This window comes from Vespa velutina, chromosome 2 (genome assembly GCF_912470025.1).
Source record: "Vespa velutina chromosome 2, iVesVel2.1, whole genome shotgun sequence".
NCBI lineage: Eukaryota > Metazoa > Arthropoda > Insecta > Hymenoptera > Vespidae > Vespa > Vespa velutina.
Window position 1 is genome coordinate 11,198,550 of NC_062189.1, and position 19,934 is coordinate 11,218,483.

The 19,934-nt window shown below is 30.8% G+C and overlaps 3 protein-coding genes across 18 annotated transcripts in view; 2 read left to right on the forward strand and 1 right to left on the reverse strand.

The window, feature by feature from the left end:
* Window positions 1-35: 35 nt before the first annotated feature.
* LOC124947038 (venom acid phosphatase Acph-1-like) lies at window positions 36-4,765 on the forward strand. 11 transcript variants are annotated; one of them, XM_047488624.1, is made up of 8 exons: window positions 1,123-1,555; window positions 1,759-2,095; window positions 2,882-3,005; window positions 3,184-3,294; window positions 3,388-3,653; window positions 3,763-4,046; window positions 4,125-4,333; window positions 4,487-4,764. In XM_047488624.1, the coding sequence occupies exons 3-8, from the start codon at window positions 2,892-2,894 to the stop codon at window positions 4,718-4,720; spliced, it is 1,218 nt and encodes a 405-aa protein (XP_047344580.1). In that variant the 5' UTR covers window positions 1,123-1,555; window positions 1,759-2,095; window positions 2,882-2,891; the 3' UTR covers window positions 4,721-4,764. The 11 variants fall into 11 exon arrangements, with proteins under 11 accessions (XP_047344579.1, XP_047344582.1, XP_047344583.1 ...); XM_047488622.1 differs by lacking the exons at window positions 1,123-1,555; window positions 1,759-2,095 and adding exons at window positions 2,170-2,264; window positions 2,365-2,604 and having other exon boundaries at window positions 4,487-4,763; XM_047488623.1 differs by lacking the exons at window positions 1,123-1,555; window positions 1,759-2,095 and adding an exon at window positions 36-296.
* A 372-nt stretch (window positions 4,766-5,137) lies between these two features.
* On the forward strand, window positions 5,138-13,243 carry LOC124947030 (protein HIRA homolog). 5 transcript variants are annotated; one of them, XM_047488607.1, is made up of 13 exons: window positions 5,138-5,342; window positions 6,362-6,522; window positions 6,600-6,662; window positions 6,741-6,851; window positions 6,926-7,524; window positions 7,633-7,914; window positions 7,980-8,242; window positions 8,318-8,870; window positions 8,962-9,151; window positions 9,226-9,510; window positions 9,596-9,693; window positions 9,763-9,887; window positions 11,335-12,080. In XM_047488607.1, exons 2-12 carry the CDS (start codon window positions 6,486-6,488, stop codon window positions 9,883-9,885), a joined length of 2,604 nt encoding a protein of 867 aa, XP_047344563.1. In that variant the 5' UTR covers window positions 5,138-5,342; window positions 6,362-6,485; the 3' UTR covers window positions 9,886-9,887; window positions 11,335-12,080. The 5 variants fall into 5 exon arrangements, 2 of the variants coding, with proteins under 2 accessions (XP_047344563.1, XP_047344564.1); XM_047488608.1 differs by lacking the exon at window positions 5,138-5,342 and adding an exon at window positions 6,188-6,203; XR_007100289.1 differs by lacking the exon at window positions 5,138-5,342 and adding an exon at window positions 12,507-13,243 and having other exon boundaries at window positions 6,251-6,522; window positions 11,335-11,850.
* Window positions 11,103-19,934, reverse strand: part of LOC124947027 (muscle-specific protein 300 kDa-like) — a 30,120-nt gene continuing 21,288 nt past the window's right edge. For both annotated transcript variants that reach the window (XM_047488603.1, XM_047488602.1), the window contains exons 10-17: window positions 17,889-18,146; window positions 14,451-17,186; window positions 14,168-14,352; window positions 13,986-14,024; window positions 13,384-13,890; window positions 12,532-12,775; window positions 11,684-11,739; window positions 11,103-11,546 (exon numbers count right to left, since the gene is read on the reverse strand). In XM_047488603.1, coding sequence (XP_047344559.1) covers window positions 11,327-11,546; window positions 11,684-11,739; window positions 12,532-12,775; window positions 13,384-13,890; window positions 13,986-14,024; window positions 14,168-14,352; window positions 14,451-17,186; window positions 17,889-18,146 — 4,245 coding nt within the window. In that variant the 3' untranslated portion in view covers window positions 11,103-11,326. The remainder of the gene's footprint in view (window positions 11,547-11,683; window positions 11,740-12,531; window positions 12,776-13,383; window positions 13,891-13,985; window positions 14,025-14,167; window positions 14,353-14,450; window positions 17,187-17,888; window positions 18,147-19,934) is intronic.

Consider the following 19,934-nt stretch of genomic DNA (forward strand, 5'->3'; position numbering starts at 1 on the left):
GAGACTATTATGTTTCAGCTAAGAGTATCGTGTTATCAAGTTGAAAATTTTGTTAAGAATTTATGTATCTACATTGTATCGACAAGTAAACAAGGATTTAATATATATGTGAAATATTTTTTTATGATAAGTGTATTTATTGATATAAAATGAATAAAATAATATTTATTTTAAATTAAGGTTTATTTGCATCATGTTACAACTTGCATCAAATCGAAATCGAATCATTGAAATGCCAATGACAATTATTGATGAAAGTTGATAAAAGAATTAGAAAAGAAATATTTTATTGAAAGGTAAGTTGATACAACTTTTTTTCTAATAATTTCTTTAATTTTTATTCTTTTTATCATCTGTTCCATTTCGAATATTTTTATCTATTCTTTTATTTAGTCTTTTAAAGCTTCCATCGACCCTTTTCTATTCTAGCATTAAAATCACCATTTATTAGCTATTTTATAACTTTTATATATGTAATTCTTAATCTTTTCATTTTAAATTGCTCCTTCGTTTTCTATAATTTAACTTATTTATGTTTATGTGACGCAACGCTTTGTACTTAAATAATTCATTCGATTTTCTTATCTCACATAACAGTTTAACTATCTTTCTATTATATGATAGTTTAGTTCCAACTATCGAGTTTTAAATTACCATCGAGCACTCACGGAAAAAAAGATGCATATAATAGTGTGCATTATTTTTCTTCTAAGAAAATGATAAAATGATATTTAATGAGAGGAAAAATTGTGAATTGACGCAAATATCGAGTTATCTGTTAAAAATAATCTCGTAATAGATCCTGTAATAAAAATGATATTTCATTATTTAATCAAGTGCGATTTAAGTCATGAAATTTTAATGAGGTAGATAACTGAATTTTTGTCGGTATGCTTTCTTTATGTCGTTATCATTGGTACGTATAACATGGAATCGCTTACATGTTAGTAAATTCGAAAAGACTAGAATAATGCAATGTCAGTGATAAACAGTGTTATCTCTTATTTGTGAGGTTTTTATAGAAAATTTCTGTATTTTTCCTTTTTATAAAATGGAAAAAAGAAATTGCAATGAGTAATTCACAGTGTTTATTTATAACGAATAATTTTTTTTTCTTAAAAATTTATTTTTCAAGTATTTTATTTCCATACCGATTATAAATAAACGTAGAATTATTAGGTAATCGCGATCGTACTATCGTAATTTTGAAATTGAAATAATTTAGTATACCCGCACATTTTCGACGTAGCATTGTCCTACAATTTGCAATGATAATTGTTCGGTAACTTGATTAATTCTATGTCGCTCGCGATAAGTCTTAAATAAATCTACGAGAGTTCTCATTAATACCCGCAGGAGAAGTCCCGGATGATTTTGAACTAACCACTTGAACGAATCGTTTCTAATCAATGAGTTGTATATTATAACGCGTATTATTAATTTTTGTATTTCAATAGATTGAAAATTCACTAATGTTGTGAAAAAAAGAAATGAATACATTTTGATATATTATACAAGAAAACAGAACGTGAGACGAGAACGTAATTTATAATAGGTAAAATTCATGGATGTAATTTTGATTATCATTCATTTTGGAACGAGTAAATTTATTAATTTATTATAAAAGACCTAGAATTGGAAGGAAATATATCATATTTTCGACAAGATCGTAAATTTTTGACACTTTATAACTACCATTAATCGTCGTTTCAAATGTTTTGATCTTCGCATTATGTCGGTAATAGTATCTATTTGCAGATAATAAATGGCAGTACTTTATCGTAAAGCACAGGATATTATTTTTATTCGAAGGGATTATATAGACGTTATACATTTTAAAGTTCGTACTTCATTAATTCTAACAACTGCTGGCAGTTGCCTTAAAGCGGTACGAGCTTCTTTGAAAAAAGTTATATTAGAAAAAACTTCGATGATTTCACCTCTGTTTAATGTCAAAACTCAAAGAAGAAAGCTGATACTTGTGAGCAGTTTTAATCCTAGATAAAATAAATAATCGTTTACTTGGAAATGTTCGCAGATATTAAGTTGTTTTTTTTGCTTTTTAAAATAACAGCTATAAAAAAATTGATCATTAGTAAGTACTGATAAGATAAAATACAGTATATTGTTAGATTTTATATTTGTAGGTAAACATTATTTATTATTTCGAAAAAAACATTGTTATAATAGAATTCTTTCTTCTTCAAGAAACAGTTCTCGTATAATCGGCATCGCGTATCTTTATTTTTATGTTAATAAATAAGGTATATTATTTCAATATTAACGATTTCATTTAGACGTTTCCATCTATTTTTTTCACATAAGATTAAATTTGATTGCTTGATATCAATTTATTCCTATCAGATGTTAATATAAACGTGTAACAAGCCTTAATCATGAAGGCCTCATAATTTATTACAATTTATTGAGCTTGTTAATGTGTTTAAAGAATGTAATTAATCAATCGTAATCTACGTGTACGATGTACGTGAATGTATTCTTGTCTGCATTATCCCTTATGCCATTATATTGAAGTTTTGCATAAACATATCGAATATACATAAATTAACAGTTTGCTGGAAATAAATTAAAGACGTGAAACAAGTAAGTATGCAGATATAAAAGGTAGGTCTGGGTTCTTCGTAAAAGTGAAAAATTTAAAGGGAAAAATAAGTATTATATTTTTATCATGAATGTTTCTTTGCATAAATTACTTTTATTAAAAAATTAAATTATTTCATATTTCGTATTACTGCAATTTTTACTTTGTTTTCCAATAGAAATAATGAAAATAATTGTTTCTTTTTTATGTTTAACATGGCACTAATAATGTAGAAAAATTTTTAAGTTATGATTATCAAATATTCATACTTTGTTTCAGATTTAACAAAATGATCTCAAGTCAATATTTTTGTAGATACTCGATCGTTTTACTTATTTGTGTAATTCTGGTACTTGCGTATGCACAGGAAGAACAAAATTTGGAGTTAAAATTATTGAACGTGGTAAGAAGAATATTTTTTATATTTTCATTTTTTAAATTTACTAATTCCAATCATACACACATACGCGCGCGTGCGCTCATAGATATATATATATATATATATATATATATATATATATATATATATATATAATTATTTATTTATAACTGACTCAACTTATATAATTTATATTTAATAGGTATTTAGGCACGGAGATCGAACGCCTGATGACAATAAACTGGAAAGATATCCAAATGATCCCTATTTAAATTATGACTTCTATCCGATGGGCAGAGGACAGTTAACAAATGTACAGTAGTTGTTTCTTATTAATTATTTCCATGTAACGATCATACTTTAATTAATTTCATTGTTCTCTTAAAAAAATTTATATAACTTTTAGAATGGTATAGTACGAGAATTTAAATTAGGAGAATTTCTTAGAAAAAGATATGATAACTATCTTGGTAAGATATACATACCAAGTATAGTCAAAGCTCGTAGTTCGAATTACAATAGAACGAAAGCATCCTTACAACTCGTTCTCGCAGGACTCTTTCCACCTAAAGGTATTCAAATATGGAATCCTCAACTGGAATGGCAACCGATTCCTTTGGAGTACGTTCCAAAAGTCAATGATAATCTTTTTCTTAGTGATGAGTGTCCTCGGTAATTATTACTTTTTCTCGTCTATCAAAATCGATTGAAATCAATTATTTCATTTTTATATTTACATTCGTTATTACAAATATAAAAATATACAATTCCTCTATTGCAGATATTTGCAAGAATATGACAGAGTTTTAGAATTACCCGAATATAAAAAAGAATTTGCTAAATTTGAAGACTTAGCTATAGAACTTACAAAATCAACTGGAAAAAATATTACTACTACTTTAAATATGGCCAATCTGTATCATAGTCTAATGGCAGTATATTCTATGAATCTTCCTTTACCTGCATGGACAAAATCGGTATTTCCATATGGTAGACTTTATAATGCCACTCTTTTTGCTTATAAAACAAGCAATTATAATAAATTATTAAGAAAAATTTATGGAGGTATAAAATTTAATGATAACTTAATATCATGTATTTACACACATATAACATGAATGTTATTAAATTATTTTGTTATAGGAGCCATACTTAAAAAATTTGTAGAGAACATGATGGAATATGTGAATGGTACTTTGAAAACGGAGAGGAATTTGTTTCTATATAGTGGTCATGAAACAAATATTGCTAGTTTATTATATACTTTGAATGCTTATACACCACATGTTCCTGCATATTCTAGTAGTATTATTATGGAACTTTTGTACAAGGAAGGCATATATTATGTCAAAGTATGTTAATTAAAGTATATTATTATTTTAATTCAATTTTTTATGCACTGTATATCATATCTTTTTTTTTGGTGCTTTAAAAAGTATATAAAACAGTGAATTATATATCATACATCTTCTATAATTTACAAGTTTAATTTATTTTATTTATAGGTATTGCATTATTTGGGAATTCCGCCAGAACTTGAAGTAGTTCAACTTCCAGGTTGTGAGATCATATGTCCATTAAATAAATTTTTACAATTAATAATTAATGATATACCTTCAGACGAAGATATGGTTTGTGACAAAACAACAACTGCAGATTATGCGGATCAAAAATATAATTCTAATAAGAGTACAAATTTATACAATATCATAGAGAATTATATAAATAACAAAATATAATGATTCTATATTATTTAAACAAATCTAACAATATATATACAGTAGAAAATATTTGGAATCGTTTAAAAATTAAATTTATGTTTCCATAAATAAAAATTTCTTTTTATTTCTATTCTTGGTTTATATAAATTTTCCTTTGATAAAATTTTTATCTTTTTAGAATCGCTGAATTTATTACAATCATGATAAATAAACTAAAACGATTTTTTAAATTCTAAAATAAGCACATCTATTTTTTAAAAGTTTATTTAAGAAGACTATTTATGTATCTTCAATTACACATATAATTAACGGATATATATACAGAGTGCCCGGCTGTATACAAGAAGTACAGCAAGGATGCATTCTATGTATTAAAATAATAAAACAGTTCATATAAAAATATACTGATGTGAACTTATTTTCGAGTTATAGTTTGTTCTGCAATATCTGTTTATGTATCTTCAGGGAAATTGCTTGAAGTGAGCATTTCCAGCTTCAATCAGGCGTGAATGTCTTATCATCGATTGTCGAATGCGCTGGAATAGCTCAGATGTCTGAATTTCAAAGCAGTCTTAATCGATATGTTGGCGAAGTGTTTCAACATCTCTGTTGTCATATTAAGGGAAAAAGGGAGAAAATGGTAATGGAAAAAGTAATAGTAGTTATTAGAGTTAAGTTAGGTTATAGACGTGACGACATATCATAAGGCATAACTTATATCACGTGACGTAATGTAGTGGCAATAGGAGTAATGTGATGTATGATATTCTTTCATGAGGAAATTCTTCTGGCAAATGTATTCTCTATTAACTGAAGTCTTGTAAACTACCATTTTTAACGAAACAAATTGTCTCGAAAACAAGATTACATTGGGCATATGTTTATATAAACTGTTTTCTTATTTTAATGTGTAGAATTCACAACTGTGTATTTTCCACATACAACCGGACAACCTGTATATATTATAATATACAGATTGTTCCAAAAAATTTTATCTAACTTCGGAAACGTATCGGAGAAGTCCCGTAGAATAAATTTTTAATAGGGATCAATGATCATGGCGACCAACTTACCGATGCTACAGGGTCTTGAAGTTGGCCGTTCGATTTATTTATCATACAAGTCATCAAATAATCTACTTAGCCTTTATTAGGTTTTAATACAATGAAATTACTCTGAAATAATCTAACATATTCTTATAAAAAAAAAAGAAAAAAAAAAAAATTATTTTTATTTGCTATTAAAAAGTTGTTCCATGAGATTCCCTCGATATGTTCTTGAATTATTAGTCAAAGCTTCTGGGACCTATAGTGAAGATGAAGTTGACTATATATATTCTCATATAATGAATATTTAGTATATATATAGAATAAATATTTCTGAATAATATATTCATAATAAATATATACAGATTATTTTACTTATTTTATTTAAAATCATAAATTGAAATAAAAAAAACAAATTGTTTTATCATGTATCGGTAAAGATGGCAGCACTACTGGTAAAGTAGTTCAGGAAGAATTATTAATAATTTTTATCCCCCACATTCTAGCTTAAGTAACATCAGCCAGTTTTAACGAAATTTCATCTATCATTTACATTTTTTTTATGGTTGTGTTGTTTAGCGTTTGCGTTTACAGTGAATCTTATTAATTCCAGGTTATGTTTCATAAAACTTTTGAATTCATGAGGGAAACATGTCTTTTACCAACATTAAAATGATTCAGATTTACATATTGTAATATAATCGGCATTCTTATAATAGTTTATTTAATACAAGAAGATGAAATTAGTTAAACCTAACTGGGTCACACACGATGGTTTGTTATATTTAATTGTTTATCCTTATGTAGTGTTAAATGAATTAAATTTACAAACGTTTCTGAATATCTTTTAGGATATTCAATATTTTCCGTTGACATACATCCTGATGGGAAAAGATTTGCTACTGGAGGTCAAGGTATGTTCTGATAATTGCTTAATTTATTATTTTAATTATTGTACAATATTATATTATAAATAATATTACTATTTTTAGGTGGTGATTCTGGAAGAGTTGTTATATGGAATATGGAACCTGTAGTGAATGAAGCTGCTGAATTGGATCAAAATGTACCAAAAATATTATGTCAACTAGATAATCATCTTGGTATAAATTTATAAGCATTAAAAATTATTTAAATTCAATTTTGACTGCAATGATTAGTCTTTTCTTCTTTTTAGCATGTGTAAATTGTGTCAGATGGAGTAATAATGGTTTATTAGCATCTGGTGGTGTAGACAAACTTATTATGATATGGAGACTATCCGGTGGTTCTGGTGGAAGTACTATATTTGGAGGAAAAGCAAGTGTAGAAACTTGGCGATGTATAGCTACGTTACGGTCTCATGAAGCCGATGTTTTAGATCTTGCATGGGCTCCACATAGTCCATGGCTGGCTTCAGCTTCTGTAGATAATAGTGTAATTGTATGGGATGCATCCAAATTTCCTGCTATTGTAGCTGTTTTAAAAGGTCATACAGGCTTCGTGAAAGGCATTACTTGGGATCCAGTTGGAAAATACTTAGCATCACAATCTGATGACAAAACATTGAGAGTATGGCGTACTACAGACTGGACAGAAGAGGCTTTAATTTCTGAGCCATTTGATGAGTGTGGTGGAACAACCCATGTTTTGAGATTATCCTGGAGTCCAGATGGACAATACTTGGTATCGGCACATGCGATGAACGGTGGTGGACCTACAGCACAAATAATTGAAAGAGATGGATGGACGCAAGATAAGGATTTTGTTGGTCATAGGAAAGCAGTTACTTGTGTCGTATGTAATTTAATTACATTATTCTATAAACTCTTTATCAATTAAGTGACATTTCAATGCATAATATATATCTGCAATAGGAAAACAATTTTTTTACGTATTTTACAGAGATTTAATGGAAATATTTTACAAAAGAAACAGTCAGGTTCTTCTAAACCGCAACAATATTGTTGTGTTGCTATAGGTTCTCGTGATCGTTCTTTATCGGTATGGCTAACGTCTCTTAAAAGGCCTTTAGTTGTGATACGTGAATTATTTACCCATTCTGTTTTGGACGCAAGTTGGTCTCCTTGTGGTCTCAGACTTGCAGCTTGTTCTTGGGATGGTTCTGTTGTATTCATTGAATTTACTCAACAAGAACTTGGACAGCCCTTAGATCCTGCTGAACAAGTATGTTATTTGTTATTATTTTTGTCATATCATTGCTACTTCATATTGGTTATATATGATTACAGAGTAGTCTTCATGAACGTTTATATGGGAAACCATTAGTTCAAGGAGGTTGTATGGTCATGGAAGCTCCTGAACTTTTGAATTTGAAACCACCAGCACCTCCTAGCCAACAGCAAATTCCATCTACAACAAATTCAGTTCCAGTGCCTTTAAATACTTCAAATACACCAGCTAAAGGTCCCATTAACAAACAGATTGAAACTAGAACATCTGATGGTAAAAGAAGAATTACTCCTATGTTCATACCACCACCACCTGATATAATGTAAGTTAATTTCAGATATATATGTGTTTAATCTATGAAATATATTCAACATAAGGTGAAATTAACAAATTTTAGGGATACAGCAATAAATGGTGGAACTACAGTACCAACATTTACAAGCAAATCGCAAACAAAAAGTTCGATTGTAATAGAAAAACGTAACGATGTCGTTACACCTAATGTTACCTCTTCTGTGAATTCTGCTATCATAAATACACCAGCTTCATCACTTACTTTAAAACGACGAGAACAAAGCAGTCCAAAATTACACCATTTGTCACCAAATAAAAAATTAAAAATTTTGTCTGAAAAAGGTGCAGGCCAAATCGTTCTTCCTGCATTGAAACCGTCCAATTCATTATCTCAACAAGCTGGACATCATGCAGTTACAATCAGTAATAGTCAGGGTTTAGCTCATTTACAAGTATTTAGAGGTACAGATTCAGAACCAACATGGGATCTTTATTTGGGTTATAATGCCGTGGCACTTGCTGCCTCTTCAGCTGTTATAGCTGTTGGTTTAGAAGATGGTAGTCTACATACTTTTCATCCAGTCAAAGGATCTCGATTTGCACCTCCGTTAGCACCACCTGCACCATTAGCAAAAATTCATGCTGTTGGTAATGCGGTAATGTATTTGCACTATATGTTAATGAAAATGTTCATATAGAAAATTATATTTTTATATAGAATATTATTGTTTTATTTGTTTTTATCAGGTTATGGTTATATCAACCTGCGGTGATGTACGAGTATGGGAAATAGGAAATACATGCAGAATGATAGTATCAACCTCAGCTGCTCATTTAGCAGCACCAGGAACATCAATATTGTCATGTACACTTTATAATGGAATGCCACATTTAGCATTTACTAATGCAAGGGCATATATTTATCACAAAGAAATGGGTATTTTGATATTATCATTCTCTAACTTATGATAAATTGATGTTTTCTATAACAAATATAATTAACTATTTTAGGAACATGGTTGTTAATTGGAGATAGTCATGATCCTGTATGGCGGTGGTCTTCATTTAATGCATTAAGTTCATCTGGTAGTAGAACTCCTCGAGGACCTTTGTTTTCCCTACAGGAAGGTTTACTAAGAACTGCTGGAAATGTTTTGCCTAATCCTCGATTGGCACATACTGCTCCTAGTATAGTGTCTTATATGGAACAACAGTTATCAGCATCTAAAGCACTTGGCAGTGCACAAGAATATGTTCATTGGATAATGGCATTAGTATCATTTTTATTAACTCAAGGTGTATTTCATAGATTAATTATTGCAATGATTGTTTCTGCATATATTATACAAAATATATAAATAAATTATTGTTTCTCTTTTAGATGGGTTGGAGAAGCGTTTAAGATTAATCTTAGATGATCTTTTGGGTCCAAGTCATACATCAGCATCTAAAAGTTCATCATGGGATCCTATGATTCTAGTATGTTATATTTTTTTGTAAGATTAATTAATCGATGAATAAGTAGTAATATAATTGTTTTTCATATAGGGTATAAAAAAGCACAAACTTTTGGGAGATATATTGAATATTGTTGGTGGGCATCTTCGTTGGCAAAGGCTATTTCTTGAGTATACAGAACAATTAATGGCATTAAAAAATCAGAGTACATAAAAGTAAGTGAAATATTAAACAATATATCTTGCAGCATAAATTCTAGCTGATATCACATCAGATATTTTTATATTTTTATGCAATAAATATGCATTTGTACAGTTTTTTTATATTGATGTGATAATTAATGCGATGTGATAATCAGTATAAATTTCTCTATGATAAGGAATAAATGCAATTTTTCATAAATACCAATTTGTGTTTTTCTAATTAGGACTGTTTTTATAAAGTAAGAGAGTTGAATATGTATTTAATTAGATAATCAATTGCAACAAGAAAAAATATTACATTTAAAGAAGAAACAGTTAAACATTATACAAATGAGTAGATTAGATAAATGTAGAACAAATAGGTAAAACTTATAATAAACAATGAAATATGATGTGGGATGACAGCATGAACAAATACTAAACGGAATGAGGACAAATCAGTATTTATATATTTAATTAATTTCTCATTATTCTGTGCGTATTTATCATCACGCATAGTCACAAATTATATATTCTTTATTTTTATGATATAATATCATCTTAAGGTATTATTAAATAATATTTACAAAGTTTCAATACAGTTATGATCAATTGCAATGAAGTAACAAATTTGAATATGTAGTTTCTATATATATTTAACATACTGTCTTTCATATTAGCACCATTATTTATCAAAAATTCTAATATTGTATCAAAATCAGATTTAGACATTTCGTGTATCGAATTTGGTATAAACATAAAGTATAAAAATAAAAATTCGGCAAATCTTCCTTAATTTATCCTACAACAAATATGCATAATGTAAATAGACTGCATTTGTGTAATTTATGTAGAAATAATACAAATATTTCATACAGATAGTTCATTTCTTATGTTTCTATTAAATAAAAGAATATTGCATTTTAAAGGAAGCATTATTGCAAAGTAATTGTGTATTCAAAAATCATTCTTGCAATAATAATGTGATGATCTTTATTATCAGTATATATTATTTTTTTAGTTTAGTTTTTATCATAAATACTACCATCGTCAATATTATAAATTACTGACTTCACTTTTAATCCTTTATAAATATTTTATTCAAAATACTATTATGTTACAAATGTTGCAATTTCATTTACTGTTTGTAACATTCTAAAGGATTATAGTTATATAGCCAAAGAATAAATTAAGTCATTGGCGACATACGAAAATCATGTGCTATAATAATATATACAAATTTTTTTGTATTTGAAAACGTTATGTATACACTTTCATGTATATATATATATATATATATATATATATATATATATATATATATATATATATATATATATATATATGTTGTATATTCATTTATATTTAAGCATTTCGCGTGTTACAGTCGTTAAATCTTATATTCAATGCTTTTTATCAATGCAGTAGTTTTTACCAATAGACATAAATAAAGTGAAGACATTCTGTTTTTGTTACAAAGGCGGCGGTCCATTTGGATGATAGACCATTAGAGTGAAACTTCGAGCAAGATTGTTAGAGAGCATGCAATTGTAATCTTCTTCTGTTGACGGTATCAATGAAGTTACACCAAGTAGCAACAGCATTAATGCTTGTATTGGAAGAGAAACACGCAAAACTCTTCCTAGAAAACTATATCCTTGTCTTGGTACTATTTGATGTCTTTCATCACCACTGTAACAATTACAGTAAAAACAAAGATTATTTTTCATCTAAAACACAAGTTGATGAACAGAAGTATTTTATATGGAAAAATGGCAATCCAAAATTAAATAAACTTGGATTGAACAGGGAAAAGGAAGAGAACATACTCTGTGGCAGCTGTTGTGTGTGGCTGAGAGGACCCAGAGGCAGCTTCATCGAGTAGCTACAATTGAACAAAAGAAAAAACACAAACAATAAGATACTGTGCAAGTGATTACTACTATTATTACATATGGCGCACGTGATAATGGTATAAGCCAATGAGAAAGAACAGGTGCACTTTTTTGTGCTGCAATGTTTGGTTCCCTTTCATCGGATTTCATTGCTCCCGTGCGCTTTAATATGTTTTACGTGATTCTTTTTTATATCGTGCAATAATCTACATACGTTAAATGACTAAACATTTAAGAAACAAAAGCAAAGATCACGTTTCAGCAAGTGACCTAAAAGTATTTATATCTGCAATTCTAAATGCTACTATCAATAAATGACTACATTATCGCGCGCGCGCATGTGTGTGCTGTCTGCTGCTGTTTCTCTCTCCCCTCTCTCCCCTCCCTCCCCCCTCTCTCTCTCTCTCTCTCTCTCTCTCTCTCTCTCTCTCTCTCTCTCTCTCTTTCTCTCTCTGTCTGCTGTCTGTTTCTCTTTCTCTCTTTCTCTATGTGTGTGAGTGCGTGCATGTGTATGTATATATGTACCTATGTATGTATGTACGTATGTATGCATGTCGTATATATGTACGTACGTATGTATGATGTGTGTGTGTATGTATGTATGTGTGTATGTATGTATGGATGTATATATGTATGGATGTATGTATGGATGTATGTATGTATGGATGTATGATGTGTGTATGTATGTATGGATGTATGTATGTATGTATGATATATGTATTCATAATTGAAATAAATGTACGTATTTTATTTGTAGATATGCAATTAAGAATTGTACTTACATCGCGAGAAAGAGCGGCTAATGAGGAGGATGTAGCAACGAGTCCAATATCACGTGGATCCAATCCTAAAGCTGCTCCTAATTTCAATGAGTAGATGCCTGTCAGTCGACGTAACGATTGTAGTTTTAATCGAAGTTCTTGTAGTCGAGCTCTCACTCCTCCCTGTTCATTTAGTAGTTGATTGGCAGATTCTTGGAGAGATAAAACACGCGGTTCACAGCGCTCAAGGTCACTTCGTAATTCCCTTAAAAAATAAAAAAAAAAAAAAAAAACTAATAAAAGAAGGGTCAAAACAAAATTGTAATATTTTTTATGTGGCTACAATTATGAGATCTTTTATATGTACATAAAACATATATAATATGTATTATATAATATATAGTATATATAATATAAATTATATATAATATATATTATATATAATATATAATATATAATATATATATCTGCAGAAAAAGATTGCCTATTGTATAGTATCATCTCAATGTATGATAATACCTTATATTTATTTGTATTTTATGTAAAAACAGATCAATTACAAAATGGATTTTCTAAGGAACATATTCATTGTTCCATAGTTTATATATATTAATTTGCATTACGTCAAATATGCATTTGTTTGCAAAATATGTATTATTAGAATTCAAGTTTAATCATCAATGTATCTATATTTGTGTATTGATATACGTTTCATTTGTATATCCAAGTGATGATTTAAAATTATAGTTTATATTTTATACAATTTTTACAATAATGAATACGTATTAATATCAATGTATAAAATCAATATTATACAATAGAATGTTTATATCGAAAATTCACGATTTAATATTTTATAAGAAATTAACATACCTGAATTTGTTATATTTTGTTTCCAGAATATCGGTAGCTTCGGAGAGATCGATTGGTTCACTTGTCCTAATTACAATTTCTGTCTTTTCGAGCCAACTGAACAACTCTTCGATGATACGATGGAATTGATGATTCGAAATAAGTGCACGCCGCAATTGTTCTTGCCATTTTTCAGCTGACAGACATACTTTGTCCCATCTTGTATTTGCATCAGTTAATCGATCACGTAATTCTATTGCGCGGCTAGTGTCTTCTGTATGTTCAGCTAAATGAACACCTACAATGTTCAAACTAACGACAATGCTTTTGTGACTGTCAAGGTGCTGAAGAAATTCTCTATGTTCTTGAATAACATATTCCAGGTCCTCGATATTACTTGGTGGCGAGTTTTGTTCACTTTGAGTACCTTCAGCAAATTCTAACCATTTTTCTAGACGCCAGAGATCATTATCCAACTGAGTCCAGTTACGTCGAGAGCAAAGAGGACACGTTAGCCTATCACTATCGCTAAAAATATAATAAACAATCGAATATTTTTCTTTAGGTTATAATCTTTGACGTCTTTTTAACACATTAATATCGTAGTAAGAAATTACACTCACTGATTACATGGAAATGAATAAGCGTCTGTAATGGGAGACCTATTAATAGCAAAATGTCATGTTAATGAATCTTGAGATATGTGGAGTTATTCATGATATATGATGTTAATATAAGCAGTTTTAGAAAGGATTTAATTTTGTACAATTATAAGAGATAAGTTTAATTCATTGTAAAAATGTACCTGAGTTCCCTTATTTGTTGTTCACGTGTTCTAGCGAGTAAAAGAAGAGCTTCGTATCGAGATATCACAGTTTGCACTTCCTCACTTATTGTTGTTTCTACATTGAATTTTGTATCTTCCATGAGTAAAGTATGGAGATGACGCACTAATTCTATAGATGATTGACAACATCCAATCAATTTTGCCTATTGATTAAAAATGAAAGTTATACATATGTAATTATAAGAAATGAAAAAGTTTTAACAAAAATTAAAAATATGTAGATTGGAAAACGAAGACTTACAATAGTTTTAGTTGTTGTATTCAGGCTTGGTCCAGATACAGGTTCTGGTGCGATAGTTGTTTCTAATGCGTCCAAAGAATGATGGCATTCTGTGAGAGCTGTTTTCAATTCCAACATATACGCGTCGCAAGATGTCATTCTAATTAATCTTGGCAAAGTGTTCACTTGAACAGCTGTGTCTTGTTCAAATTTCAAAGTTTCAACTTGAATAGCTTCGTCTACTTCAGATTTTTCCTGAGATTCTAATTCGGTTCTTAAAGTAGTAACTCGCGTTTTAATTTCTTTCCATAAAGACTGATATTCGTCCACGAGTTCTTGTATACTAGTCACATCGTCCGGATGACTCTCCTGCATTATTTCGAGTGCTAATTTATCAGCTTTTTGCAGTAGAACGTTTTGGGCGTTCAATTCTTTTTCGATTTCAGATAACCGTTGCAGCCTACCACGTGGTGATGTTCGTTGTTCAGGAGTAAGCAAGTGTTGCAGTTGAGTCAATCGAATATCAATTTGTGTCAGACTAACTAATGCGGCACCATGAGCTAAACTAAATTCATGGTAATCTATTTGTTCGCGTTCTATCGCTGCGATTATGGAATTTGTTCTACTACTAAATTGAAGCCATCGGTCTATAGTTTTACGACTTTCAGCTGTAAGCGCTTTTAAATTTTCAGGTTCCAATCTGGCTTTTGCAAGTCGTCCAAAATTTTGTTCAAGAATCTTCAAAGCTGGTTCATGTGCTTCAATATCTTTCATTATCACTTTCAATCTTTCAAGCATTTCCTTCGTATCCTTTTTAGTAATTTCATTCATTTCTTTCTCAAAATTCGTAAGTGCACTTTCCGTTTGAGTGATCCAGCCTTCGTGTTCTGTTCTAATATTATTCATCTCACGAAGTAACTTCCAGGCCAAAATGATTTCTTGCTTACGTTCAGCCGATCTAACACATGTGGTTTTCCATCGACGTTGAAGACCTTCCATACCGTTCTTTATCGTGTCGGTATTCAGAGATGTTTTCCATATGTCGGAATCGTGTAGTAATATTTCACAAAGATTCAATACTTCTCCGATTTTGGCACCTTCCGTTTGAATTGCTTTTTGAATGTATTCATGGTCCTCTAATTTCTTATCAATACAGCTTTGGCTCACAGTTTCGATGATGAAATTTTCAGAAAGTTGCGTTTCGATACCGGTCATCCAACTTCTTTGCTCTATTAATTTTTTTTCGAGAGTGCTTATTGATTGTATTAGATCGTGTAATTTATTCGCTCGAACTTTTCCACTCGTAAGCAATCTACACCATTTTTCGTTCACTTCGTCCAATCCATTTTGCACTTTAGCTTTCTCAGTATCATCGGTCGCATCGATTAATTCTTGACCAGTTTTTTGCACCCACTCGAATTCGCGCTGTTTTAAAGCTATTTCTGCCTGTAATTCATACTCGAATCGTTTTAGTACTTTTTCGGGTTCACCAAGAGGGATCATATCCCAATTTTTCACTCTGATTTCCGCATCTTCAATCCAGGTCAACAATCTGCTTTGTCTGTCGATCCAACGATTGTGTAGACCACAACGTTCGCCAAGCTTGTATTCGACTAAAGCTAACTGATGATCAAGGTCTCCTTGTTGTTGCCACAAAAGTGCAACGTGTTGATTCAATGATTTCATGTCAGAAGGACTAAGACATTCTCGTAGCTTTTTAGTAAGTACGTTTAAAGATTCCAATTCGTTACTAGTATCGACTAGACGAGTTTTCAATTCTTGAAGGAAAAGCAAATTTTCTTTGGTTTGTGACAATTTACCAGGTATCGAGTGAAGGACAGAATTAAGTATTTGACCGATATCTTGTAGTGTGTTCGTGATCCTGTCGGTCTGTGCCATATGCTGTTCATGAAGTTTTCGTACTCTCTCAACGAAATCTCTCCAAGTCTCTAAACCGGCACGTAAATTGGCGATACGTTCAACGTTTGCTGCATGTTCCATGCGCACTGAAACGGCCAAAGTCTCGTCGCAATCAACAAGCAAAGGAATTTGTTGTTTTTGAAGCGACTCTATTTGGGCTTCACCCGATGGAACTTTTTCGAGCAGAGCTTGAATTCTTTGGAGAATCTTATCCAATCTATGAACGTGTATGAAGCGTAATTGCAATCGACTGCGTTCTCTCTCAATGTCTTTTAACCAGGCGAAGAGATCATTTTGATCACGTCTGTAATTGTCCCATGCTAAGAGTCGATCGTGTACAGCGGTGTGTCTTTCCATGATTTTTGCTAATGTTTCATTGTGAAGATTTGTTAGAGCATTGAACTGTTCGGTAACGTTGAGATCTTTACCTTCTTTTCCATGAACAGTTAACAGGTGATTTTGTTGGTCGGTAAGAAGGTTTCTATAAACCTCGCAAAGATTTCTATGCTCCGACAAACCATTGTAATCACCGGGTACGCGGTTAGATAAGAACTCTTGCACATAAGTTAAATGTTCTTGCCACAACTTCAGAACCGCGATTACGTCTTGTGACTTGAACAAACGGATAGAAAGACGGTGATAATGTTGGAAGGTTTCTTTGAATACTCGTTGCCATTGCTGAAGGATTTCGACGACTGATGGTTCTTGAGTTGACATTGTTACAGTCCTATCTTTGATAGATTGGAGCTGTGGCTCCGTTCTTGTTAGCGCAAGCAGATGATTACGGAGTAGCTTTAAGTGCTCATTGGATTCTTCTTGGCCGACTGTCGTCAAACTCTGAAATGAAATTAATTTCTCATAATTAATCATTCTAAATAATGCCAACAAGCAAACGTATTTAACAATCGACTTATTGATTATTCTTATTGCTTCGAACTTCGACTTTGCCATTTTTTATGACTTTTCGTTATCAACAAGAATGTAAAACAGATATATTGAAAATGAATAATTTGATTGTCTTTTAGAATGCGTCATACTCGAGAAAAGAATTTTACAAGCGTTTTTAAGACTTCAGCTGTTAAGCTTCGGTATTCTATCAAAAACGTGCTTCCATCGGTCCTAGTCTCCGCTAAGAAAGTTTCGCTAAGTGCACCGTTGCGGCCATTCAGCTGTTGCAGATTTCGTGACTGATGTAATTGCAATAGCAGGTTAAGCCTTTCGGCCTTGACATAACAAATTGTTTTGAAACTACGACGATTAAAATGTAAATGCTCATGTGAAGGGATGATCGAGGTTGTACCTAGCACCAATAGTGTTCGCTTTGCGAGCAGAAAAAAGCGTTACAGGAATGTCTGCTCCTATTTTGTACGAATAAAAAAATGGTAGAGATATGTATATCGTGGATAAAATTAATAACCACGTCTTGTTTTATTATTATAAATAACCAAATATTTCAAGAGCTCATTTTATATAAAACGATGCTTTTTTGATTTGTAGATTATAATATTACAAATATGATATGTTAAGAAAAAATCGTACCTGTTGTACTGTATCGAGGAAATTCTTCGTCTGACAAAGATCTACATGCGTAAGTTCTTGGTTAAGGACACGTACGTCGGCAGTGTCGGCGAGGGTTGACAAAGTTTCACGGACATCCTCGAGTCGACGACCAAGTGCTTCGACCTCGCAGTGTAACGGACCGCCAGCGTCTAAACCGACGTCTGATGCGATCTGGGCTACCAAACCGCGTAATTCCGCCAGCCTTTCCTTGTGTTCTGCCAGGGTTTCTTCGCAAACCTGTATCAGATTGAAATATATAAGTATTTACGATGATGTAAGAGGTTTATGTCTCGCCGATGTAAACTCGATGTGTCGTATGAATTGTTACATTTCTGTATTTGTTTATAATTTTTTTGTGCGCTGTACCTTATGTGTATACCTTATTTAGCTAGACAGATAGAATCATAACAAACAAAAAGACAAAGTACACACTCATCCAAAATATTTTTCTGACAACACGACGAAATCTTGTTAGTTACTGATGTATTTAGTAGAGGGAATGTTTAGTTCTAATTCTAATGTGTCTATATTCTCTGTCAGTATTAGAAAAAGCTCGAGTTTCTTTAATGTATATACATTAGACATGATTTCATTCAAGAATAAGATGTTTCAACACATTTGATGTTAATTATGAATCGATTATCTAGTTTCACGATGGAGTTACTATTTTTTGTTGAAATGCAAATATTTAATAAATATTTAACAAATATTTGTACTGTTACTTAATAGTTTATTTATCACGTTATAAATTTAAATAAAAATTAAGAAAATATTTAAAATTTCGAATCGGGAATGTAATTTCATTCTAATTTAATGTACATAGTGCTCGGTGGGTATACATAAATTAATATACATTGTTAGAATTTATAAATTAGACCCATCGCAACGTGGAGGTTTTTAATAGTTTTAAGGAAACGAAAAATAAAATTATAAAAGATCATGTAGGGAGATTGAGCGTTTATTTTATTTATAAGGGCGTTATAATTCAATGTTTCCTCATAAAAGTTTATTGCAAACTGAGTTATTCGTTAACAAAGCCAAAAAACTATTGCAAAGGAGAGTGGCATAGCGATAAGCGAAACTGGAGACATTTGACCATATGCATCGGAATCATATGATGCACGGTCTTCGGGCGTTTTTGTCTAAATACACAGTGATCTCATCGCGTTCCGTTTCTAATTCTACAGATTGTTTTGAAACTATACGTTAATACGATAAAAGATTTAGTGAAAAAAAGAATAATTCAAGAAGGAATGGTTAAGATAATAAATAAGAGATTAAAGATGACTAACTGTTATTAGACTTTAACGACATAACAATATGTATGCAGATGATTGGCATGGTTTTGGCATTGTGTAATTCCATTGAGATAACGTATTTTTCCAATAGCATTCGTATATATATCAAAAATATTTCAAAATATTTCAAAAATAGCATTCGTTTCATTTCTTATCTCAATTAGATAACATGTTATTTAATTCGAAGTAGATACTTTTCAGATGTTTTCTTTTCACGTTGTAAATTCACGGTCGATTTTAAAATGTGTTTCGTAAAGGCAGACGTCCGATAGTATATTATAAATTTCTGATAAGATATACGAACGTAAAAGTAATTCATAAATGAGCAGCTGTCGTAAATGTATACGATGTTTACGATGGACGACATATGGCAGGTAGGGAGAATATATTTTCTTTATTGTTTTTTTGTGATTAGATATGTATTACGTTATTTATTGAAGAAAAAATGAAGTGCAACAATATTTCCCTTGATTTCTAATCCCGTTGAATCGATTTATTATTTAGTTTGAAATATTTTCGCGATAAACTTGAAATGATGATATTCGCTTCGATGACATCATCGGTTAAAGTTCCTCGTCAAAGTAAATAATTCAAAGTTATACTGAGCTGTTATCTTTTAGGTCGATCTAGAGTAAAATGGAAATAAAAATAAAAATAAATGATCGAGAGAGACGAATTTAGAGTATTATTTTAGAAATATTTTGGAAATGGAAGACCGAAAAAATTG